At 42.6% G+C, this 25228-nt stretch overlaps 1 protein-coding gene across 2 annotated transcripts in view; it reads left to right on the top strand.

Moving 5' to 3' along the window:
- The window catches only part of PEX3 (peroxisomal biogenesis factor 3), a 62260-nt gene extending 40609 nt beyond the window's left edge, over positions 1 to 21651 (top strand). For both annotated transcript variants that reach the window (XM_040350573.1, XM_040350572.1), the window contains exons 9-13: positions 1573 to 1741; positions 1954 to 2024; positions 13107 to 13229; positions 15354 to 15450; positions 21088 to 21651. In XM_040350573.1, the coding sequence (XP_040206507.1) occupies positions 1573 to 1741; positions 1954 to 2024; positions 13107 to 13229; positions 15354 to 15450; positions 21088 to 21171 (544 nt within the window). In that variant the 3' untranslated portion in view covers positions 21172 to 21651. The remainder of the gene's footprint in view (positions 1 to 1572; positions 1742 to 1953; positions 2025 to 13106; positions 13230 to 15353; positions 15451 to 21087) is intronic.
- The last annotated feature ends 3577 nt before the right edge of the window (positions 21652 to 25228 follow it).

Genomic DNA, 25228 nt, shown 5'->3' with positions numbered 1-25228 from the left:
ATCCATTAGTGGTTGTGTCCCTATGATGCCCTGCACTAATTTGTTGATGCAAAGAATGATCTCTTATCATGTAAGCAGTGCTCTCTGCATCATCAAGTGCCACCTAGTGCTGAAAACAAGACCCTGCCTGTCACACAACCAGCTTGAAGACCTCCGACAAAAGGAAGTTTTTTTACAATACTGTACGTAAATAACATTTTTATAATTTCACACAAATAGAGCTTTCTTTTGGTGGTATTTAATCACCACTGGGTTTTTTATTCTTCGCAATATAAATTAAAATGACTTGGTAAGGAAGTGGTTAAGAAAAGAGGGAACATGGCAGAAAAAGAAGAAAATGTGTGAACCAAACAGAACTAAGATGGAATGTATTGGCAAGCAGCGGACAATCATAACATCTCATCAAGAAATATCATAAAAGTAAATATAAAGAACTATTCCAAGTTGGGGAGGTCCCATATGTAACTCAAACCAAAAGTGTATATATACCATCAAATATACCATCAATTTTGGCATAGCGAATGTAAAAACATTCAGTATAAAGGGGGTGTAAAGATTGGTATAGAAGTGGTATACAAAATGGTGTAAAAAAGTTGTGTTAAAAGTGTGAGACATCCCACTCAAAGTTAAGGCCGATGGGCTGCCTGGTATTGAGATGGAATATCCAATGAACTCTCCTTTTTGATAACATAACCTTTTCAACCCCCTGGATCCGTAGGCTACTGACATCATTATCGTGGCATAAATTCCAATGCCTCGCTACGTTGGTGGAATGATTTCTGGATATATCATAAAGATGATCATATAGGCTATCCCTGTGGGCCATGTGCCCCACGTATTGGACAGAACATTGTTCATAGGTGACTACATACCTAGTGTTAGAATTGATGAATGAAGATGCCTTAAAATCTTTATCTAAGTATCTAGAATGAATCGTGTCGCCTCGTAAAATGTGGGGGCAGCATGGGCAACAATTGCCCTCACATCTAAACGATCTTTTAAACTGCAGCCATGTGAACACTGGGACCTGCTTGTATAAAGGCTAGGGGACAATGTTCCACCAATAGTGAGAGCTTTGCTTGACACTGATTTGATAACCTCGGACAACCTGCACGGATGTCTCTGTAATTGCGGCCGAAATCTGGACTGACATGGCTGAGTGAAATAGTGTGTGTTCAGCTGAACTCACACGGCTTAATTTCCGCAGCTCAGTGTGAACCTAGGCTAAGAAGCAAAAGTGTAAAACGCATCCGAAAAGACTATTCCACTTTTTCCAGTGGCAACGCTTCTAAAAAATGAGTATGTGTTTTGTATATGTTATAATGTACAGTCCTTGTTGTGGTATAGTAACAATTGTATGTTGTATGTATTTTTTAATTCCATTCTGTAGATGTTTTTTATTGCAGCACCTTAAAAGTCCCATTGAGTTTTCATTATTTTCTTCATTGATAATATTGTGGTGCTTAAAACTTCCCAATCAACCTAATCGTTTTTATCTCAAATTCATATTCAGTCTTAGAAATACATTTTTTGGCATAATGTGCAGGTACATTGATTATACTTTTTTAACAGCTTATCTCTGAAGCACTCTCTCTCTCTCATGGATTTGGAGCAACATATCAAAGAAATACGAAGGTTGGTGGAAGAATACGGTGAAACACCAACTGTAAAGGCATCTCAAAGCAAGTCAATGTTGTGTCAATTTATGATGGCAGATGAAGAGAACCCATTAACAGCTCAGGTATTTTCTATCCCACTTCTAGTTTTATGTAGCTCTGTCATTCAATAACCCCCTTAAAAACATAGCGGAATCAATGTTGCCTGTGCATTGTATTCCATTTAGAGAAATGAGATAAACATACAATAATTCAGAGCTGTTACTGAAACACATAAAACACTTTCAATGTTATACTGTTGTCTTTGCTGATTATGTATACCTTTGTTTTTTTTTAGGCATGTGGACTGACAGAAAAAGATGTCATCACAATACGGCTACTAAATGAAACCAGGGACATGTTAGAAAGGTAAAGGATGCATGTTGTGTCCATTGCTTAAGGTCTTAAAGTGTATGTAAAAATGTCTTCTCATATTTGCTCTCTTTTGATTCGTTCAGTATAACATTGAAAGTGTTTTATGTGTTTCAGTAACAAAATACAGTATATGTATTACAGAGATGAGGAGAGGGGGGGGGGGGTGTATTCCGTAGTTAAAATTAGGAGTGAGCAACTTGGAGTGACAAAGCTGGTCCTCCAAATACAGTACAGTGAGTGACAAATTACTGACAAAATCACTAGGTAAAAATAAAGAAAATTAATTCAGTCACCACATATGAGGACTGGTAAGCTGCAGTATGTTACATTTTTGTTCTTGAGTTTAGATACGCCTTAATCATAGCGTTTAAAAATTAAAAATTTTCGTAAGCACATGCAGATTCTTTCAGATAACATGCAACATTTTATTTATAAAAGGTTTATTATATTAGGCTAAGAAATTGTTATCTTGGGTTTCTAAATTACACAGGGGATATTGACCATTTGCCTGAAGAAACCTTTTTTCATCTTCACAGAGCGCCACACAAAGCACCAACTTAAACTCATCTGGTGGCTCTCATTCGCTAACCGGTGCTGGCATCTAGGAAACTTGTCCCGGCTTGCTATGAGATACCTGATGACAAGGATAGGACACCGCACACCAAAGACAGCTGTCCTGCCCCCCTGACATATTTCGCTCCCTCCCATAGGGCTTAAACGTATTGGCTCAATGATTAAGCCCTGTGGGAGGATGAAACATGTTAGAGGGGTGTGCCCTGGGAGGAGACAGGCCGCTCTTTTACTAAAAGGGTGGTCTGTCTTTGGTGTGCAGTGTTTTATCCTGGTCATCAACCTTTTTGTGCATAACACATATTTAGTGTGGATAATAATTATTTCTCTTATCGTCCATGGACGGACACAGCTCCTTAAATCTTGACAAGTGGGTTATATTCCCTGTTTACAGGAGAGGACTAGGCAGAAATATGTTAGATAATTAAATACATGTTACATTAACAGAGTTGAACAGCCCCGCCCAGGGGGCGGTCCCTCCAGACATAACCCTCCTCACTGCAGCCTCAGTTTTGTTCTGCCTAACAAGGATAAGGACGTATGGCTCCCTTTGGGCCCAGCGCCCTGAGGAGAAATTGTATTTTATTTTATTTTACTTTTTCTTGAAGAATCTTCTTTCAACTGTCGGCTGAGAGACAGGCTGGATAATATAGATCCTTGTAGTCTACTCAGTCCGACCAGCAAGCGTGGGCACACCTTTGCAAAGAGGCTGGGTCTGCCACGCCATACCCCATGACTCCTGGGGTGGCCGGTGAGCTTTGCTCCGAGGTCCACATATGACTGGGCTGTGGTGTTGTCTCACTCACAGTGGACCGGGCCGACAGCTACCTCCATTGTGGTTGTAGTTCTGTCAGGAATGAGTCAGCTAGTCCTCGCTCGGACGGGTAAGTACAGTCCCTCCTGCTTCGGTGGGTTGGTACGGCTAGGCATTCCTGGGGTTTCGGGGGTCCTCTTCTCCTCCCTTCCCTGCTCCTTTTCCCTTGCTGCATTGCTAACATCGCTGTCAGGGGGGAGGGGGCCTTCTTGAGGGGACTGTGTTATATGGCCTGTGTTTTTTTACTGTTAAAAAGCCCTGTGATGAGCACAGATGTTTATGATTACCCTGTGTTATACTTCAGTGAGTAGTTAGACGCTGACTGATTGGTGATCCTTACCCACCTGTAACGGTTTTGTATGGTCATTATATCTCATATGCTCATTGCAATGTATCTGTGTCTTATCCTTAAAAAAAGTCCTAGGAGGCTTTTCCTGTTTAAATGTGGCATTTTGCCGCCATTTGGCACACAGGTCCCTGCAGATGCCGCACAGTTACCTCGCGGTTCTTTTCCTCTCACACGCTGTGTGCTGAGAGCGGACGGCAGCGCTGGGCAGTCTCCTCCTGAGGTGAGTCCCCTGGTCAGCGCAGCAAGTGGGTGAGAGGCCCTGAATAGGGCTCTAGGAGCTTTTGTTTATTTGTAAGGACAGGTGTGCATATTCTAATACACACTATGTAAATATTATTAATATCTGGAGTCAGTATCTGGGTCCTTCCCCACATGCTGGTGGTGGCAGCAGGTGTTGGCACCTGGGATTCCCACAGAGGTTTTATTGTTAGTCCTGGACACGTTTGTGCCAGGGTGGGGGTGGACTGTGGACAGGCGGTAAAAGAGTGCCCCCTTCCCCCGTTATCTCCTGGGGAACGCTCTGTTATGGAGCCATGGACCAGGTACCTGGGTAGTAAAAAAAAAAAAAAGCAGACTAAGGCATTTATGGGTGCGCTTTTTACTGCTGCAAGGGACTCTCTTAAGCTGGATAGTGCAGCTGGGTTTCCGCCGAGGGCTCTGTCTTTTTTGGATCACACAAATCGGACCGCTCTGTGTAGGTTTTTTCCTTCTGTGCCCTTCTTTGATAATTTCTGAGATGCGGAATGAGAAAAGCCGCTGAGGGCTTTTGTAGTTCCTCACCGCCGGGCGGGAACCCCCCGCTTGTATGGATTAGGATGAAGGAAAAAAGCTGGGACAGCCGCACTCCAAAAAAACTCCTCCTTTAATTAAAAATCACAAAATACATGCCACAGCAAAAAACAGCACAACAAAAGAAAAGCTGACGTTTCGCACTATGCCTTAGTGCTTCTTCATAGCTTGTATAGATCTGACTGATAGAAGATCCGAAGTACTGACCCTTTCCAGGTTTACCATGCTGGGGTCTGACTTGCGGCCTATTGTGGCCACTACTCTGGGGTCTCAGTCGGCCCTGGTGCCATTTTTTGGGTTTTTAAATTACATTGAAAACTCCCATTGGTGGCCATTTTGTCGTAGCTGCGCTATGGCGCAGCTTACATTGCGGTCGGCCATTTTCCTGTGGCCGCGTTCTGAACGCTCGGCAGCCATCTTGGAGTAGTCCTGACCCCTAGTGCTGTATACAACTCACGGAGTGAGCATTTTGCACCAGACAGTGGAGGAGCACCGACTCTCTCCCGAAGTTATTAGGCTAGCGGACCAGCTGGTCCAGGGCCTCATATAGGTCTGTGATGCTTCATTGAATGCTGCGCCCTTGTTATCCAGGGCTTCTGTTTCAGAATGGTTTTATGCACACAGTGGTGTAGTGGTTAACTCCATTACTTGGCAGCAAGAGAGTCATTGGTTCGAATCTGGACACTGACGCCAATCTGCCTGAAGCTTGCATTGTCGCTCCCTGTGTCTGCGTGGGTTACCTCCGGGTACTCCGGTTTCCTCCAAAGGCATGTGTTCATACACCTACATAATATACATACACACTATGTGTGTGTATTATTTAGGGGCAACCCTCCCAGGCCGTCAAAGGCCCAGCTGGGGGACTAATCCGTCCCTGGGTGCGTAAGCCGATGACGCCGGCACCCAAATCCTGCCAATGTATGTAGCCTTCCCTCCCTGTCTCTAGGTGGGAGGGGCGGCTTGCAGGTTCACAATTCGGTGAAACCTCCCTGCTCTCTGACCAGTGGGTCTGCGAGGTGGTCTCTTCGGAGTACTAGATAGGGTTTCCTCCTATCCACAGAACAAAGTTCTTTCCTCTTGTCTTCCTCTCCCGGCCCGTTGGTCTGCCTTGGGCAGTGTGGGATTTGCTAAGCTGCGGGGTAATTTTACCTTTCCTGCAGGACGAGAGGTTTGGGGTTTTCTATCGGCCTCAAGCCCTAAATACCTTTGTGAACGTCGGGTAGTTCTGCATGGAATCATTTTGTTCGGTGGTAGCTGCGCTCCATCCGGGGGACGTCCTGGCGTCCTCGGACATTAGGGACGCATACATGCATGTCCCGTTTTGCGCATGTCAGTGTTTTTTTCTGTGCTTCGTGATGAGAGAGGGTCTCTGTCAGCCTGTGGCCCTCCCTTTTGATCTGGCGTCAGCACCATGGGTTTTCAGCTAGGAGCTCGCACTTATCCTAACTTTGTTGGGACAGCAAGGTTTTGCCTAATTTGGCTACTTGGACAACTGTCTTCTGAGAGCAGCTTCTGTCTCCGACCTAGTGGATGTGTTATTCCCATTCAGACCCTCCGAAGATTCGGGTGGGTGTTAAACGTTTAGGCCAGAAGGTGTAGCTCAGTGGCAGCAAGCCTGCCCTCCATGTGTGCGACCCAGGGTTCAAATCCTGGGCATGCTAGGTTCCGACTCAGTGTTGGAGTATGTAGTGTTGATCCGGACTCCTTGGTGGCGAAGGTCCTTCTTCCCCTGGAGAAATTGCAGACTCTTCAGTCTGCGGTGAAGGTATTGGCATCACGTAATCGGTCTTCTCTCCGGGCGCCTGCTGGTTCGGGGCCTGTGGGTAGCCTCCTTCAAGGCGGTACTGTATGCCCAGTTCCACACTCGGGTTTTCATTGGGAAATACTGTCCAGGTGGTAAAAATCTCTTGTCTCTGAAATCATCAGATTCCGGTGCGCCACCTAGTCAGAGTCTCTCTGAGTTGGTGACAGAGAAGTTGTTTCTTCCTTCCAGTGGTCAGTATTTACGACGGATGCCAGCTCACGGGTTGTGAACCTGGGGGGGTTCCAGTCGGCCCTGAGTCGCTGGACTTGCGTGGACCTACAGCCACACCTCCCTGAATGTGTCTGGTCTCGGTAGCTACCCAGGGTTCGGGCCTGGCTAGTGCCTGGGTGGGAGACCGCCTGGGAATACCAGGTGCTGTCTACTGTTCATATTTTAGGCGATCAGGCTATGCTTCTCCTCATGGTCGACCGATCTGGTTTCAGCCAGACAACGCCACGGTCGTGGCTTCGGTCTACCATCAGGTATACCGGCAGGCGGACTACTGGAGTCGCCAGATGCTGGACCAGGGCGACTGGTCTTTGTGCTTGGGGGGTTTCGGCTCCCTTGCAGGAGGTGAGCCTCACAGGGCATGGATCTCCTGGCCGATCGTCTCCGCCGTAAGGGTGTCGAAGTTAGTGGCCAAGTCCTAGTGATCTGGTACAGACACGTCAGTCGCGCTGGTGGCCCTGTGGGGTCTGTATCGGCAACTTTTTGCCTTTCCTCCATGGTAGTTGCTTCCTCGGCTGCTCCACAGAGTGGAAGCTGAGGAGATCCTGATGATTCTAATTGCTCCAGATTGACCTTGGCGTCCTTGATACGCCGATATCGGGCGCCTGGTAGTGAAGGTACCCTGGCGGTTGCCAGGGCAGGAGGTCCCTCTGTCTCGAGGTCCCATACTTCCTCCTGTTGTACAGTCACTGACTTGCTCAACATGGCAATTGGAAGCCAGACTTTATGTGACCTGGGTCTGTCTGACTCGGTCATCTCAACAATGATGAGGGCACCGTAGTCTTCTTCGGGAGGATCTACCGTTGCACCTGGCAGGCCTACATCTCTTGGTGCGAAGGGATGGAGTGACGTCCACGGACGTACTTGGTGTCCAGGGTCCTGCTGTTTTTAAAGCTTGGAGTGGATCTAAAAATTGCTTAAAGCACCATTTGGGGGCAGATTTCAGCCTTGGCTGTGTAATTTCAGTGGCCTTTTTGCGGCCCGTTCCCTGGTGGGCCCCTTTTTGTGTGCAGGGGGTTGTCATATACTTTCCCCTCTTGGCCCATCTCTTCCCCCATGAGTTTTGACTCTGGTGCTCTCGGTTCTTCAGGAACCTTCCTTTTGGAAACATCAGAGAGATTTTCTCTTGACACTATCTCAGAAGGTGGCCCCTTTAGTGGCCTTTACCTCTGTTAGAGGGGTTTCTGAGTTGGCGGTCTTGTCTTGCAAGCCACCATGCTTGATCCTCCATAAGGATTAGGTGATGGTGCGCCCGCAACCTTCCCTTCTTCCGAAGGAGGTTTTCGACCTTTCATACTTTAGGCGTGGTACACGCTTTGCGGGTGTACCAGCCTACTACGGCTCCGTTTCGGAGTTCTGACTCTCTTTTGTGTCTGTGTCATGTCCACAAAAGGGCCTGGCGGTCTCGTCGACCACCATTCCTCAGTGGATCAGTCAGGCCGTCATACAGGCCTATGCTCTTAAGGGGCGGGCCCCCCTTTCCGGTCACGGCACTTTCGACCAGGGCAATTGGTGCTTCCTGGGGGGGGGGGGGGTTCCGACATCATGCGTCGGTCTCACAGGTGTGCGAGGCGGCGACTTGCTCGTCCCTTCACGCTTTTTCCAGAATTTACATGGTTGCTGTGAGTGCATCTTATGATGCTTTTTTCGGCCGCTAGTTTTTGCCGGCGGCTGTTTAAAGTTGCACCTCCTCCGTTGAGGAGCTCTGCTTGTTTTGGGGTGAAGTTAAAATTGGTTTTACTGATATATTTCCCACCCCTCGTTTTTGACACTGCTTGGGGACGTCCCACTTGTCAAGATTTAAGGAGCTGTGTCTGTCCATGGACGATAAGAGAAAATAGGATTTTTTGTACTCACCGTAAAATCCTTTTCTCCGAGTCCATGGACGGACACAGCACCCACCCCTCCTTTTTAGGTTTGTACTGCTTGTTACGAACTGAGGCTGCAGGCTGCAGTGAGGCGTGTTATGTCTGGAGGGACCGCCCCCTGGGCAGGGCTGTTCAACTCTGTTAATGTAACATGTATTTAATTATCTAACATGTTTTTGCCTAGTCCTCTCCTGTAAACAGGGAACATAACCCACTTGTCAAGATTTAAGGAGCTGTGTCCGTCCATGGACTCAGAGAAAAGGATTTTACGGTGAGTACAAAAAATCCTATTTTTATCCCCTGCAAATTTTGTAAGTTTGACCACTTCCAAAAAATTAAAGGTCTCTAATTTTTATCATAGGTGTTTTTTAAATGATAGAGACAGAATATCAACCAAAAATACAAAAAAAACACATGATACCAATGTTATAAATTGAGTTGCAGTAAAATAAGTATTTGATCCTCAAGCAAAACGTGACTTAGTACATGGTGAAGAAACCCTTGTTGGCAAGCGCAGAGGCAAGATGTTTCTTGTAGTCTGTTAACAGGTTTGCACACATCTCAGGAGGGATTTTGGTCCTATCTTCTTTACAGATATTCTCTAAATCCTTAAGGTTTATAGGCTGTTGCTTGGCAACTCAAAGTTTCAGCTCCCTTTTTATACATGGGCCCAGATTCACATACATTTGGGCGGCTTGTATTCAAATTAAGCGCGCCCCCGCGCCGATTGAACTGCGCATGCGCCGGGCTGAAAAATAGCCCAGTGCGCATGCTCCAGCTCACGACGGAAAACGTCAATGACTTCGACGTGAGCGTCATTGACGTAAAGTCGTATTCAAGAACGACTTAGTAAAATGACGTAACCGACGGAAAAAGACGACGCGGACCCGACGCCATACTTAACATGGCATACGGCGGACTGGCGTAAGGTTACCCCTCATATAGCAGGGGTAACCTTACGCTTACGGAAACGACGATGCGGCGCAAATTTGTTCGGGAATCGGCGTATCAGGCTAATTTGCATAGTCAAATGAGACCTGAACGTAAACGCCACCTAGCGGTCAGCGATGTATTGCATTTGGGATCCGACGGTGTAAGTGACTTACACCAGTCGGATCCTAGCCTAATTCCGGCGTATCTTGTTTTGCGAATACAAAACAATGATACGCCGGCGGGAATTTCGAATTACGCCGGTGTATCTGTAGATGCACCGGCGTAACTCTTTTGAGAATCTGGCCCATTGTGTATAGGATTAAGGTCTGGAGACTGTCTAGGCCACCCCATGACCTTAATGTGCTTCTTCTTGAGCCACTCCTTTGTTGCCTTGGCGGTATGTTTTGGGTCATTGTTATGCTGAAAGACCCATCCACGGCTTGGTCTGGGAGCAAAGAAGAAGGCTTTCGTCCAAATTTTACAATACATGGCCCTGTCCATTGGCCCCTCAATGCGCCAAAGTCGGCCTGTACCTTTAGCAGAGAAACAACCTCAAAGCATAATGTTTCCACCTCTGTTCTTGACTGTAGGGATGGTGTTCTTGGCATCATAGCCAGCATTTTTCTTCCTCCAAACACGGCGATTCAAGTTAATGCCAAAGAGCTCAATTTTGGTCTCATCTGACTACAGCACTTTCTCCCAATCCTTCTTTGAATCATTTGGATGTTCTTTGGAAAACTTCAGACGGGTCTGTACATGTGCCTTCCTGCGGAGGTGGGCCCTTGCAGGTGATGCAGGATTTCAATCCATGGCGGTGTATTGTACAGTCCTGATCAAAAGTTTAAGACCACTTGAAAAATGGCAAAAAATCATCTTTTACATTGTTGGATCTTAACAAGGTTCCAAGTAGAGCTTCAACATGCAACAAGAAGAAATGAGAGTGAGACAAAACGTTTTTTGAGCATTCAATTAATTGAAAATAACGATTAAACTGAAACGGGCTGTTTTTCAGCTGATCAAAAGTTTAGGACCACACCTCCAAAAAAAAACTAAACCCCCCCAAAACAGAAATCCAACTTCCAAACATGAACTCGGTAATGAGTAGCTCCGCCGTTATTGTTGATCACTTCAAAAATTTGTTTCGGCGTGCTTGATGCAAGCGTATCCATGAGGTGAGTGGGAACATTTCTCCAAGTGGTGAAGACAGCCGCACGAAGGCCATCTACTGATTTTCAATTAATTGAATGCTCAAAAAATGTTTTGTCTCACTCTCATTTCTTCTTGTTGCATGTTGAAGCTCTACTTGGAACCTTGTTAAGATCCAACAATGTAAAAAATTATTTTTTGCCAATTTTCAAGTGGTCTTAAACTTTTGATCAGGACTGTATTACCAATGGTTTCTTTGGTGACTGTGGTCCCAACTGCCTTGAGATCATTCACAAGCTGCTCTCATTTAGTTCTGGGCTGATCCCTCACTTTTCTCATGAACATCCTTACCCCAATGCGAAATCTTGCCTGGAGCGACAGACCGAGAGCGATTGATGGTTATTTTGTATTTCTTCCATTTGCGAATAATCGCTCCAACACTTTGGGGGTTATTTACTAACGGCAAATCCACTTTGCACTACAAGTGCACTTGGAAGTGCAGTCGCTGTAGATCTGAGGGGGACATGCAAGGTAAATAAAAACAGCATTTTTGCTTGTATATGATTGGATGATAAAATCAGCAGAGCTTCCCCTCATTTCAGATCTACCCCTCAGATTTACAGCGACTGCACTTCCAAGTGCACTTGCATTGCAGAGTGGATTTGCCTTTAGTAAATCAACCCCTTTGTCTCCTTCTCACCAAGCTTCTTGCAGATGGTCTTGTAGCCCATTCAAGCCTTGTGCAGGTTCACAATCTTGCCCCTGACATTCTTTGACGGCTCGGTGTTGCCCATGATGGTGGGTCTTTTATACACATAACGAGTTGTCGTTAGGAGCACCTTCTTAAATTGACAGGACTCTGTGTACCATATAAGTACATACTGTAGACCGTTTGTGTGAGACAGAATTATTGTTGGTTGGTAGGGGATCAAATACTTATTTTACTCACTGAACTTCAGCTCAATTTATAACATTTGTATTATGTGTTGTTTTTTTTCTGAATTTTTGGTTGATATCCTGTCTCCTTATTTAAAATAAACATATGGTAAACATTATAGACCCTTTTGTTTTTTTGTAAGTGGCAAACTTGCAAAATCTACAGGGGATCAAATAATTATTTTCCCCACTGTATACAGGGCAAAGGGGTGGGCTTTAATGCCCACACACTGCACATATGCATAGCTGGGCAGCCAATGTTTCTGGGCTGAGAGTGCACTAACAAAAAAATAATAATTTAAGTTTGGGAATGAGACAAAGTCAGATGGTGCTAAATCAGGACTGTAAGGTGGATGTCTAATGATTTCTCACCAAAATTTCTCACAATGCTAACTTTTAATTGTTGAAAGGAATGGGCAAGGGGCATTGGTGTGGTGGAAGTTGACTCTCCGATGAAGCTTTCCACAGCATTTTTTGGCTAGCTGTTTAACTAATTTTCTCCATACACTTACATAATTAGCCGATATTGCCATCCTTTTCCTTTCCAAAAAATCAACCAGCAGAATTCCCTCAATATCCCAAAAAATTGTTTTCATAATCTTTCCTCCTGTCAGGTTTGCTTTTGCTTTGACTGAACCCCTTCATTCTTTAGGTAGCCATTGTTTTGACTGAGATTTGTCTTCAGGATCATACTGATGAAGCCAAGTTTCATCTCTATCTAATCATTTTTATTATTATTATATTATTATTTGTTATAATTATTTATAGTTATTTATTATAGTTATTTATTATAGTTATTTATTATATTATAATTTATGATTTTGTGCTTCAAACTTTATCATACCCGAGATGTCTACTAGACTCTTGTTTGGACAGATTTAAGTGAGTTATTCCTAAGAATTGCAGGCCTACAATATAAAACGCCAAATTTCCTTGCAAAATAATGGTACCGCTTTCAGCACCAAAATTCTGAAATAATCATACCGCCAGGGAGGTTAAATATTACCCTGTTCAAGTTTACTTTTTAATACAATTATTTTCCACAAACTTTTTGAATGCCCCTCGTATATATGATCTAGCCACATAGTGGTAAAGGGAATTGTTCTATAAAATGTATTTTTGTGCAGTAAAAGAGGAAAATGGATAAGTATGAATGGGCCTGCAAGGTGTTTTTATACACAATGTTCGACCATTTTTCCAACTGCAGCAATACCATTTTTTTTTTTTGTGTGTGTGCTACAGCTTTATATGTACACTATAATGATATTATGGGCAGTCCCATCAATAAAGATGGATGCTCTGCTGTAGTCATTTTTAGTCTTCTTTTTAAGGAAAATTTTTCCAGGCTTCAATGTGGCAGTGTTCTATCATTTATATCGAACTATAACCCCATTTATAAATTCTTTTGATTGCGAGCAATTAATTTCACAAGAATAAGATTGTACATGAAATTTCTGTCATAGAGATGTGAGGTGTTGCATCTTCTCACTGACATGTGAGAATGAAATTTACATTTTCCAGTGCCAAATCCTTCTTTTTTTTTTACACAAACAAAAAAGCTGCATCTATAGTCAACTAGAAATTAAGGGTGCATTATGAATTACATTATGTAATTATTATATGTCTCATGTTTTCACAGTCAGGATTTTAGCACAGTGCTGAATTCATGCTTAAGTCGAGGCTTCGGGAGGCTTCTTGACAGCATCGCTGAGTTCTTTCGACCTAATGACCAAGAGCTTACCCAGCATAGTCCAGCAGACAGGTACTTTTTTTTTTCTTCTATTTTTATTTTTTTATTTTTTTATTATTATTATTACTTGAAAAACAAATGAAATTTAAAGTTATCAAGAAGTATTTAGTTTCAATTTGCTTAACCAAATTCTTCTGTTATAAAAAAAAAACGTTGTTGTGCATGTCTACCTGAAAAGCTGAGTCATCCACGAATATATACTGTATATGTGAGAGTGTCACCCTAACTATTTAAATGAATACAATGTTAAATCTTAAATTATTCACTGTAAAGTGCAATGTGCCTTTGTGACATTAAACCTTCGGGTTTTTTAGTATCAAAATAATGAGCATGTTATACTTCTCTGCTCTGTGCAATAGTTTTGCACAGAGCAGCCCCGTTTTTCTCCTCCTTTAGGGTCCCCTGCTGCACCCCTCTTCTTTGGTGAATGCCCCAAATAGCAAGCAAGTTGGAGCACACATGTGCTTGCTCCTGAGCCACCCTGTCTGCATCTATTGACACAGATCAGGCGGCTCCGCTGAGCCCCCCCCCCCCCACTCCCTGGTCAAACATTTGAATAAAAGAAGTGGGAGCCAATGGCTCCCGGTGTCATCAATGTGACCAGTGAGGAGGGAGCTGGTGATGGGAGCTGCTGCTCTCATGCGCATTGGTGGTAAGGATCAGGCACAGGTAAGTATAAGTGGGGGCTTGTGCAGTACAGAAGGCTTTTTAACTTCTTACATAGAATGCATGGAGGAAAAAAACTTAAGGCTTTAGAACCACCTTAATAAATCATTTAAAGTGCATAATACAAAATATATATATATATATATATATATATATATATATATATATATATATATATATATATATATATATATATATATATATATATATATATATATATATATATATATAAATATAAATTATACCTAAATGGCAATGAATTGCAATAGATGGATTTATCAAAACAACTATAAATTGCAAATAGCTGAAAAAAATGTGTCCACAGTTGTGCATAATGAGTTGGTGCAGGTGCAAAGTGCATCAGACATATACTCATTATCTTTTAAAGAAAAAAGAAGTCCCATAAGATATGTATTTACATGTACGGTATGCTGCAATACAAATTAGCTCTTGGTTTCCTTATGACTTCAAACAGTATAAACTGGAGTGCAACCACCACCTTCCCCACTCTGGACACACTCTCACCTTGCTGGATGGTCTTTCAGATTATAAAAGATCTAGATGCAGATTCCCTGCAATCTGGTAACGGCTATACCAGGATGTCAAGGATCAGAGTTTCAGAAGCATTCAAATGAGCCATTAAAAAATATATATATATTTTATGTAAAAACAAATGAACACTCACATGATTCTGTGCAATCAATCATGCACTCGATACAATCCGCTTGCTATATACAAAAGTGAATAATTCCCCCAACAGGCAATACTGCTGTCAGTTTTCCTGCATGTGAACCTCTTTGATAGCTACCTCTCCTGCACCCTGAGATCCAGCCTCAAAGCTGTTAACCACCTTGGATGCAGACTCATGGACACAGACACTTGCTGCAACATTGTTGTCATTCATGCTGTCACCCATTGCCTGTCCACACTAACAGGCAGAGAGTTACTAACAAACTGAGTGACATCCATATACTGTACCAAGACAGCCCACAGAACAAGTTAAAGCCTCAAATAGGATAGGATACAATTGTATATCTTTTCTGTCATTGCTAGTGCTAAACGGCCACACATGGCTGAAAATATGTAGCTTAGTATTCATGCAAGACCCAATTCACACAGTCGCATGACAAGTCGCACCCCAGTAAGTGCAATGGAACCAATCTAATAGGAGCGACTTTAGCCGCTTGGACTCAGAGAAAAAGTCTTCTGCACTAGTTTTGGTGCGACTTCGGCACAACTTGCATTAACTTCTGTTAAAGAAGTCATATGCAAGTGGTGCCAAAGTCGCGCTGGAATGTCATCTTCAAAGTAAAGTCGTGGCAGTGTGAACCAGGCCTAACTGTAAAAGCGCATGGAACAGCAAGCATTTTAGATTTAGTCAATGTTATGCATTTTGTACCGAGACCATATATACGTGTGTAAGTACGTTGACCCTTCGCAGTGCTTTTATTTTTGTTTCCTTTTTTTAAGCCTTTCTACCATTAGTCTTCCTCTGGCCAAAGTTATTCCAATTGTCAACGGACAGATCCACTCAATATGTAGCGAGATGCCCAATCACTTTGTGCAGGTATGTAAATTGTTAATGTTTTTAGACATCACAATAAGCATATGGGCGTTCTTTCGTTCCAATGGCCAAAATCTTAGTTTATTCTAGCTATTGAAATTAATGAACATTCAAGCACTAAATGGGCCTAGCATTTACATTTAGGCATGCAAGTGTTTTTTTTTCCTGCTCAAACGCTCCTCTCCTGAACGTGAAAGTGATGAGGTTTTGTTTTTTCAGCCTCTAAACACATAGTTACATAGTTAGTCAAGTTGAAAAAAGACACAAGTCCATCTAGTTCAGTCATAAAAATTTATAAATAAATAAAAAATAATATCAAACAATCCCATATTCCCAATCCTATACCCACAGTTGATCTATTCTAGAGGAAGGTGAAAAACCCCAGTAAAGAATGATCAAATTTGCTACAGCAGGGGAAAAAATTCCTTCTTAAACCCCCAAGAGGCAATCGGATTTTCCCTGGATCAACATTACCTATAATTGTCAGTACCCAGTTATATTATGTACATTTAGGAAAGTATCCAGGCCCTTCTTGAAGCAATCTACTGAGCTGGCCGGAACCACCTCTGGGGGAGTCTATTTCACAATTTCACAGCTCTCTCTGTGAAGAAACCTTTCCATATTTGGAGATGAAATCTTTTTCCTCTAGACGTCTTTTGTGTTGACCGTAAAGTGAATAACTCAACACCAAGTTCACTTTATGGACCCCTTATATATTTGTACATGTTGATCATATCCCCCCTTAATCTTCGCTTCTCAAGAGAGAATACATTCAGTTCCTCTAATCTTTCCTCATAGCTGAGCTCCTCCATGCCTCTTATTAGTTTGGTTGCCCTTCTCTGCACTTTCTCTAGCTCCCCGATATCCTTTTTCAGAACTGGTGCCCAAAACTGAACTGCATATTCCAGATGAGGTCTTACCAATGATTTGTACAGGGACAAAATGATATCTCTCTCTCTCTGGAGTCCATACCTCTCTTAATACAGGAAAGGACTTTGCTCGCTTTGGAAACCGCAGCTTGGCATTGCATGCCATTATTGAGCTCACGATCTACCAAAACCCCCAGATCCTTCTCCACTACGGATCCCCCCCAGTTGTATTCCCCCTTGTATGTATAATGCATGCATATTCTTAGCCCCCAAGTGCATACCTTTACATTTATCTACATTAAAGTGGTTGTAAAGGTAAAAAAAAATTATCTAAATAGCTTCCTTTACCTTAGTGCAATCCTCCTTCACTTACCTAATCCTTCGATTTTGCTTTTAAATGTCCTTATTTCTTCTGAGAAATGCTCACTTCCTGTTCTTCTGTCTGTAACTACACACCGTAATGCAAGGCTTTCTCCCTGGTGTGGAGAAAGCCTCTTGAGGGGGAGGGGGCGAGCAGGAGGGTCAGGACGCTCTCTACTTTGCAGATGGAGAAAAGAGCTGTGTGTTAGTGGGTGTCCTGACATTGGTGCGGTGATCAGGGAGAAGAATGCCCCTTACATTGGTGCGGTGATTAGGGAGAAGAATGCCCCTTACATTGGTGCGGTGATCAGGGAGAAGAATGCCCCTTACATTGGTGCGGTGATCAGGGAGAAGAATGCCCCTTACATTGGTGCGGTGGTCAGGGTGAAGAATACCCCTTACATTTGTGGTCAGGGAGAAGAATGCCCCTTACATTGGTGCGGTGATCAGGGAGAAGAATGCCCCTTACATTGGTGTGGTGGTCAGGGAGAAGAATGTCCCTTACATTGGTGTGGTGGTCAGGGAGAAGAATGTCCCTTACATTGGTGTGGTAGTCAGGGAGAAGAATGCCCCTTACATTGGTGTGGTGGTCAGGGATAAGAATGCCCCCTTACATTGGTGGTCAGTGGGAAGGATGCCCCTTACATTGGTGGTCAGTGGGAAGAATGCCCCTTTACAGTCTACTTTTTCACATGAAGTTACTGCGTTTTATACTTCAGTTAAGGAGTTAGTTCTTCTTGATAAGAGAAAGGCAGCTGAAATCATGTTATAGTCACTGCTACCCAGATGTTCTTTTATATGAACAGTGTTAAACTCTGCATGGTTTGAGATTACCAGGTCCAACAGAGCTTCATTCCTAGTTGGGGCCTTAATAAACTGGACCATAAAATTGTCCTGTAATAGGTTTATAAATGTTTGCCCTTTTAACTGATCCAGCAGTGCCGTTACTCCAGTCAATTTCCGGGTAGTTAACATTCCCCATTATTATCACTGTCCCAGCCCTTGCAGCCCTTTCTGCCTGTGCAAGGAACTGAGTCTCCACCTCCTCATTAACATTGGGTGGTCTATAACAAACTCCAATGATTAACTTTGAACTACGCACATCTGTATGCAGTTCCACCTATAATGCTTCAGACTCATCACACTCTCCATCAATTAGGTCCTCATTCACACTCTCTTTGAGATCACTTCTCACTTAGAGACAGACCCCTCCACCTTTCCTTTTTACCCCCGCATAGAAAGGAATTTTAATAGCCCAGTCATGTGAGGAACGAAGCCAAGTTTCAGCAATACCGATTACATCGTAGCTCTCCCCGTGCACTAGGGCTTCCAACTCACCTGATTTGCTCGGCAGACTTCTGGCGTTGGTGAACAAACACTTTAATGCAATATTACGTTTTGCGCTGGTGTTTTGCATATCTTTTTTAATAGTACAAATAGCACTATTATTTCCAATGGTTGTTTGCAACATGGGAACTTTCTTGTCACCTGCCATAACCCTCCCCCCATCTATCCCCATTCCACCCACCATAAATGTCTGACCCTTAACTGACCTGTCTGCTCTTTTAATACACCTGTAAACAACTCTGTGTGCATGGCCACATAGGCTAACATAGAGGTGTGTTTAGAGGCTGAAAAAAAAAAAAACATGTGAAAGTGACATTTTTAGTAGAATCAAAAGTATAATTTTCTAGCATGGCTCGTCATAGTAGTTATTATTATTATTATGTTAGGTACTTATATAGCCGATCAAGCTGATCTGTGTTTGATCGGCTGCATTGGAGGCCAGAGGAGAGATCTACGGTCCAATATACTCCAGAGCTCTCCATAAAGAGGGCCTGTCACCGGCCATGCTATCACAAGGGATGGTGTTCACCCTTTGTAATAGCAATAAAGTTGTTTTAAAAAAAATGTAAATAAAAAAATCTGAGCGCCCCTGTAGTCTCATGCAAATGTGAAGGTCCTGCACACATGTGTAAATGGTGATCGCATCACATATGTACGGTATCGAGTAAGGGCGGCAATTCTAGTGCCAGACCTCTTGTGTAACTCGACCATTTTATTCTCCAGGGCCTTTGCTTAAAAAATACAGTATGTCACAAAAGTGAGTACACCCCTCGCATTTTTGTAAATATTTTATTATATTTTTTCATGTGACAACACTGAAGAAATTATACTTTACATTGTAGCAAAGTAGTAAGTGTATAGCTTGTTTAACAGTGTGAATGTTTTGTCTCATCAAAATAACTCAAAACACAGCCATTAATGTCTAAACCACTGGCAACAAAAGTGAGTACACCCCTAAGTAAAAATTTCCAAATTGGGGCCCAAATATTTTGTGTGGCCACCATTATTTTTCAGCACTGCCCTAACCCTCTTGGGCATTGAGTTCACCAGAGCTTCACAGGTTGCCACTGCAATCCTTTTCAACTCCTCCATGATGGCGTCACGAAGCTGGTCGATGTTAGAGACCTTGCACCTTCCATTTGAGGATGCCCCCGCAGATGCTCAATAGGGTTTAGGTCCGGAGACATGCTTGGCCAGTCTATCATCTTTACCCTCAGCTTCTTTAGCAAGGCAGTGGTCATCTTAGAGGTGTGTTTGGGGTCATTATCATGTTGGCATACTGCCCTGCAGCCCAGTTTCCAAAGGGAGGGGATCATGCTCTGCTTCAGTATGTCACAGTATATGGTCATACTCCCCAGTGACGGCAGCACTCATGCAGCCCCAGACCATGACACTCCCACCACCATGCTTGACTGTAGGCAAGACACACTTGTCTTTGTACCCCTCACCTGGTTGCAACCACGCATGTTTGACACCATCTGAACAAAATAAGTTTATCTCGATCTCATCAGACCACAGAACATGGTTCCAGTAATCCATGTCCTTAGTCTGCTTGTCTTCAGCATACTGTTTGCGGGTTTTCTTGTGCGATGGCCTTCTGTGATGACAGACAATTTGATGCAGTGTGGGGGCGTATAGTCTGAGCACTGATATGCTGACCCCGCCCCCCCACCTTCAACCTCTGCAGCAATGCTGGCAGCACTTCTACATCTATTTCCCAAAGACAACCTCTGTATATGACGCTGAGCACGTGCACTCAACTTCTTTGGTCGACCATGGTGAGGCCTGTTCTGAGTGGAACCTGTCCTGTTGAACCGCTGTATGGTCTTGGCCACTGTGCTGCAGCTCAGTTTCAGGGTCTAGGCAATCTTCTTATAGCCTAGGTCATCCTTTTGGTAGAGCAACAATTCTTTTTTCAGATCCTCAGAGAGTTCTTTGCCATGAGGTGCCATGTTGAACTTCCAGTGTCCAGTATGAGAGAGTGAGAGCGATAACACCAAATTTAATACACCTGCTCCCTATTTACACCTGAGTCCTTATAACACTAACAAATCACATGACATGGGGGGGGTGGGGGCAAGATTGCTAGATGTACCCAATTTGGATATTTTCACTTGGGTGTGTACTCACTTTTGTTGCCAGCGGCTTAGACATGAATGGCTGTGTGTTGAGTTCTTTTGAGGGCATAGCAAATTTACACTGTTATACAAGCTGTAAGCTCACTGCTTTACATTGTAGCAAAGTGTCATTTCTTCAGTGTTGTCACATGAAAAGATATAATACATTTACAAAAATGTGAGGGGTGTACTCACTTTTGTAAGATACTGTATATAATGTTTGGGGGTTCCAAGTAATTTTCTAGCAAAACAATGTAGATTTTTACATGTATGAGATAAATTACAGAATTGGCACAGACTGGAAGTGGTTAATCATGACCTGTGTTACAGTAGTCACAACGAGGAAAAGAATGAAGATTTTCAACTTTTTGTTCCTGTTTATCTACTCTTAGGGCCCATTTACAATAGGAACTGCATGTGAATTGCACAGGATCACTCTGTGTTCCTGTGCAATTCATCGGCCCCCTAATCTACTATTCCAATCGGGTGGGGTTTTTTTTAAGCGCATGAATAGAACCAGAGGCCCTGATAGTCGTCAAAAAAGGATGGTGACTGTGGGTACACCTAGTTCATGGGCCTGCCTGATTGGATAGATGGGTGTGTTCTCTAACTATTATGTTTTGGTAAATCTAAAGGTGATTGTACAATCAGCTGGTATAGTGTATGCCCCCTTTATTCACCTAAAATGAAGTATGAATACTTGACATGTGGGATTTCTTTCATCCAGCTATGTTGTTGGAATGGGCAGCAAAATAACTTCCTTTAGACACTAACAAATAAGTCCTATTGTGATTATACTTACATAAGTTTTGACAGACTCTCAATATATCAAATATTAGGTTGGATGTTATACTTGCAGCTGCAACAAATATGGCAGCATTTTACAAATGATATGCATCCCTTTTAATATTTGTATGCCCACTTATTTAATTGTGATCACCCTGCAGGAACTACTACTCATGGAACAAGTGAAGGACTTTGCTGCTAATGTGTATGAGGCTTTCAGCACACCCCAGCAACTAGAGAAGTAGTGTCACTCCACTGGGCACCAATGTGCCAGACCTCTCCTCAGAATCCAGAGGAACACTAATGTTTACAGATTGTGCATACCATTCCTTTTTAATTAAAGTAAGGTAAAATGACTGCATCCTGACCAGAAGAATGGATACTTTGCCTACGTGACAATGGACAGCAATTTTTACATTCAGTCAGTGCAGAATCAAACGTCTGTTTTATATATTCCATCATGTTATTTGCTGCAGGTTTGTGAGAAGTATTCGACATATAAGTCTTTAATTATTAGTTTAGGTAATTTATTAATCTGCATTTTCATATAAGTGAGTCAGTAAAGTTATAAACAAAATGAATGTGGCATGGCTAACACACTGTGTTCAAATAAGACTCCTAACTCGCCTTAATAGCCAATTGTTGTAACCAGCATATTGCTGCACTGTAAAATATTTTAATATTGCTAAACCTATTGATAATAAAAATAAGATTTTATTGATGAATAGGCCTAGCTGCTGCCAGCAAGTACATATGTAATGAATATACCATATTCATGCTGCTTTTCTGGATGGAACACCCACTTCTGCTCTGCTAGCCATACCCACAGCAAGTTTCAGACAGTTTAGCCTGTGTTTAATCAACTTGAAACTAGTTACGACAATTGGATCGCATTGGTTCTAAAATATAGTGCTGTGCAAAAGTTTTGCAAGTGTGAAGAAATGTTGTGTATATATATTTACATTTTTATCAACTTACAAAATGCAAAGTGAGCGAACAGAAGATGCATCTAAATCAGATCAAAGTTTGGTGTAATGACCCTTTGGCTTCAAGCCAGCATCAAATCTTACACTTGCACACTTTGTACACTTGCACAAAGTCAGGGATTTTGTAGGTTTAGAGTAAGGTGTATGATTAACCAGTTACACCAAGTAGGTGCTAATGATCATCAGTTTTATATGTAGGTTGAAACCTTGGTTACTGTATAGAAATTCTCTCTCTAAAGCTCTGTACACACGCTCGGTTTTCTCCGCGGTAAAAAGTCTCCAGAGAAAACCGAGAACCCGGCAGGAAAACTGCCATGGAGCTTTGGCCAGGTATCCCGGCCGTGTGTATGCTCCATCGGCACTGCCTCACAGTCTTTCCCATAGGTAAGTAGTAGATCTGGCGGGGAAAAAAACGCCAGGAATCCCGACGGGAAAATAGCGGGTTCTCTATTTTCCTGACGGGATTCCCGCCTGTTCTCTTGACGGGAAAACTGCGAGGAGGCATATACATGTCCAGTTTTCCTGGCCAAAACTCTCCTGGCAGTTTTCCTGCCGGGAAAACTGGTCGTGTGTACGAGGCTTAAGTCTTTTTTTTTTTTTTTTTCTCATCCCACTCCTTTTCTTTTACACCTCCTGACTACTGTTTATTTTGCAGAACTAACCTTAAGTATAAATCTAGAAATCATATGAATAATTTATTGCTAAATATATCCTTAAATAGAGCTTTTTATTACTCTTGTAGATATAGCCTGTAATATTATTACCAAATTTTTGTATTTTCTTGATGTTAATTTGACCTGTTTTGTTTCTATATATCTGGAGAAATACAGAATGTATACATAAAATTAAAGAAACAGTCAATAAGTGAAGAAATAGCTGTGCAGGGGGGCTGTGTGAGGAACAGTCAAACTCTGCTACTAAGGTGAGGTTGTGGAAGACTGTTTCATGTCACGAGTCATACACCATTGCAAGACTGAGCACAGCAACAAGACACAAGGTAGTTTCACTGCATCAGCAAGGTCTCTCCCAGGCAAACATTTCAAAGCAGACTGGGGTTCAATGTGTGCATGTTCAAGCTCTTTTGAAAAAGCATGAAGAACCTGCAAAGTTGAGGTCCATAGAGGCAGTGGATGGTCAAGGAAACTTAATGCAAATGAAAGAATGTGCTGTGTTTGATATACATTTTTGTATGTTTTTTTTTTCTCAGATTTGCATAAGAAGAATACAGTGCTGCTCATAAGTTTACATACCCTCACAGAATTTATGATTTCTTGGCCATTATTCAGAGAATATGAATGATGACACACACAAACTTTTCTTTTACTCATGGTTCATGTTTGGCTGAAGCCATTTATTATAAATCAACTGTGTTTACTATTTTTAAATCGTAATGACAACAGAAACTACTCAAATGACCCTGAAGTCAAGTTTACATACCCCAGTTCTTAATACCGTGTATTGCCCCCCTTTAACATAAATGACAGTTTGAAGTCCTTTGTGATATTTGTGGATGAGGCTCTTTATTTTCTCAGGTGGTAAAGTTGCCAATTCCTCTTGGTAAAAAGCCTCCAGTTCCTGTAAATTCTTGGGCTGTCTTGCATGAACTGCACATTTGAGATCTCCCCAGAGTGGCTCAATGTTATCGAGGTCAGGAGACTGGAATGGCCACTCCAGAACCTTCACTTTATTCTGCTGTAGTCAATGACAGGTCGACTTGGCCTTGTGTTTTGGATCATTATCATGTTGGAATGTCCAAGTACGTCCCATGCGCAGCTTCCTGGCTGATAAATGCAAATGTTCTTCTAGTATTTTTTTGATAACATACTGCATTCATCTTGCCATCAATTTTGATCAAATTTCCTGTGCTTTTGTAGCTCACACATCCCCAAAACATCAGCAATGCACCTCCAAGTTTCACACTAGGAATGGTGTACCTTTCATCACAGGCCTTGTTGACTCCTCTCCAAATGTAGCTTTATGGTTGTGGCCAAAAAGCTCAATTTTGGTCTCATTACTCCAAATGACCTTTGAGCCAGGCGTTTTGAGGCTTGTCTCTGTGCTGTTTGGTGTATTATAAGTGGGATACTTTGTGGCATTTTCATAGTAATGACTTTCTTCTGGCGACTTGACCATGCAGCCCATTTTTCTTCAAGTGCCTCCTTACTGTGCATCTTGAAGCAGCCACACCACATGTTTTCAGAGAGTCCTGAATTTCACCTGAAGTTATTTGTGGGTTTTTCTTTGCATCCTGAACAAATTTCCTGGCAGTTGTGGCTGAATTTTATAGTTGGTCTACCTGACCGTGGTTTGGTTTCAACAGAACCCCTCATTTTCCACTTCTTGATTAGAGTTTGAACACTGCTGATTGGCTATTAAAAGGTAACCATCCTCAAATGCCATTCAACCCCCTTTGTGTCAACTTGTGTGCATGTTATCAGGCTAAAATCACTTCAAATCACCAATCAAAACTTTTGATCAGGGTCATTTGGGTGGTTTATTTGATTATGATTTAAAACGAGTAAACACAGTTGATTGCTAATGAATGGCTTCAGCCAAACACTAACCATGTGTGAAAGATATGTTTTTGTGTTATCATTCATGTTCTCTGAAAAATGGCAAAAAAAATCATAAATTCTGCCAGGATATGTAAACTTATGAGCACAACTGTAAGTTCAGATGTTTGTCTTGGAGGCAGACATTAAGTTTCCTGGAGAGTTTTGAGTGGATACTCATCAAATACCCTGGATACAGTGGTAACATAGATACCATTGTTGACAGTCGGACAAGTCTTTTCTGTAACCTGGTCAAACACATTTTGACATGTATGATACAACAGTTCCAGCTAGAGGTTGCATTAGGGCTCATTTACACTTGCTTGTTTTGGCTTCAACACACATTAACGGCTAGTTTACACTTGCTTCAAAAACAAGACTTAGGCCAGGCTTTGTTAAAGCTCTCTGAACGCTAGTAAAAGCCCCATCACTAAATACAATTTCCCCAGTCAGTTTACACCTTTCTTTTGCTTTGCTTTGGCTTCACTTCAAAAATTATACCCCATTTAGCCATAGTGGTCCTTCAAAGCCTTCATAGAAGTCAATAGCAAAGCTCGCTTGAAGCCCCGCTGAAGCCTTATGGAAGCTCCACCAAAGCCTCATTGAAGCACCAAGCAAAAGCAAGGTAAACAGGACTGTAAGCTAACCATTTTATTTAGTGACGGGGCTTTGAATGATGCTCAGAGAGCTTTAACAAAGAGTGTCCAAAGCCATGTTTTGAAGCAAGTGTAAACTAGCCCTTAGAAAATGTTTTCCCTATATCT

The sequence above is a fragment of the Rana temporaria genome, chromosome 4 (assembly GCF_905171775.1).
Source record: "Rana temporaria chromosome 4, aRanTem1.1, whole genome shotgun sequence".
Classification (NCBI taxonomy): Eukaryota; Metazoa; Chordata; class Amphibia; order Anura; family Ranidae; genus Rana; species Rana temporaria.
This window is presented reverse-complemented; position numbering and strand designations above follow the sequence as displayed.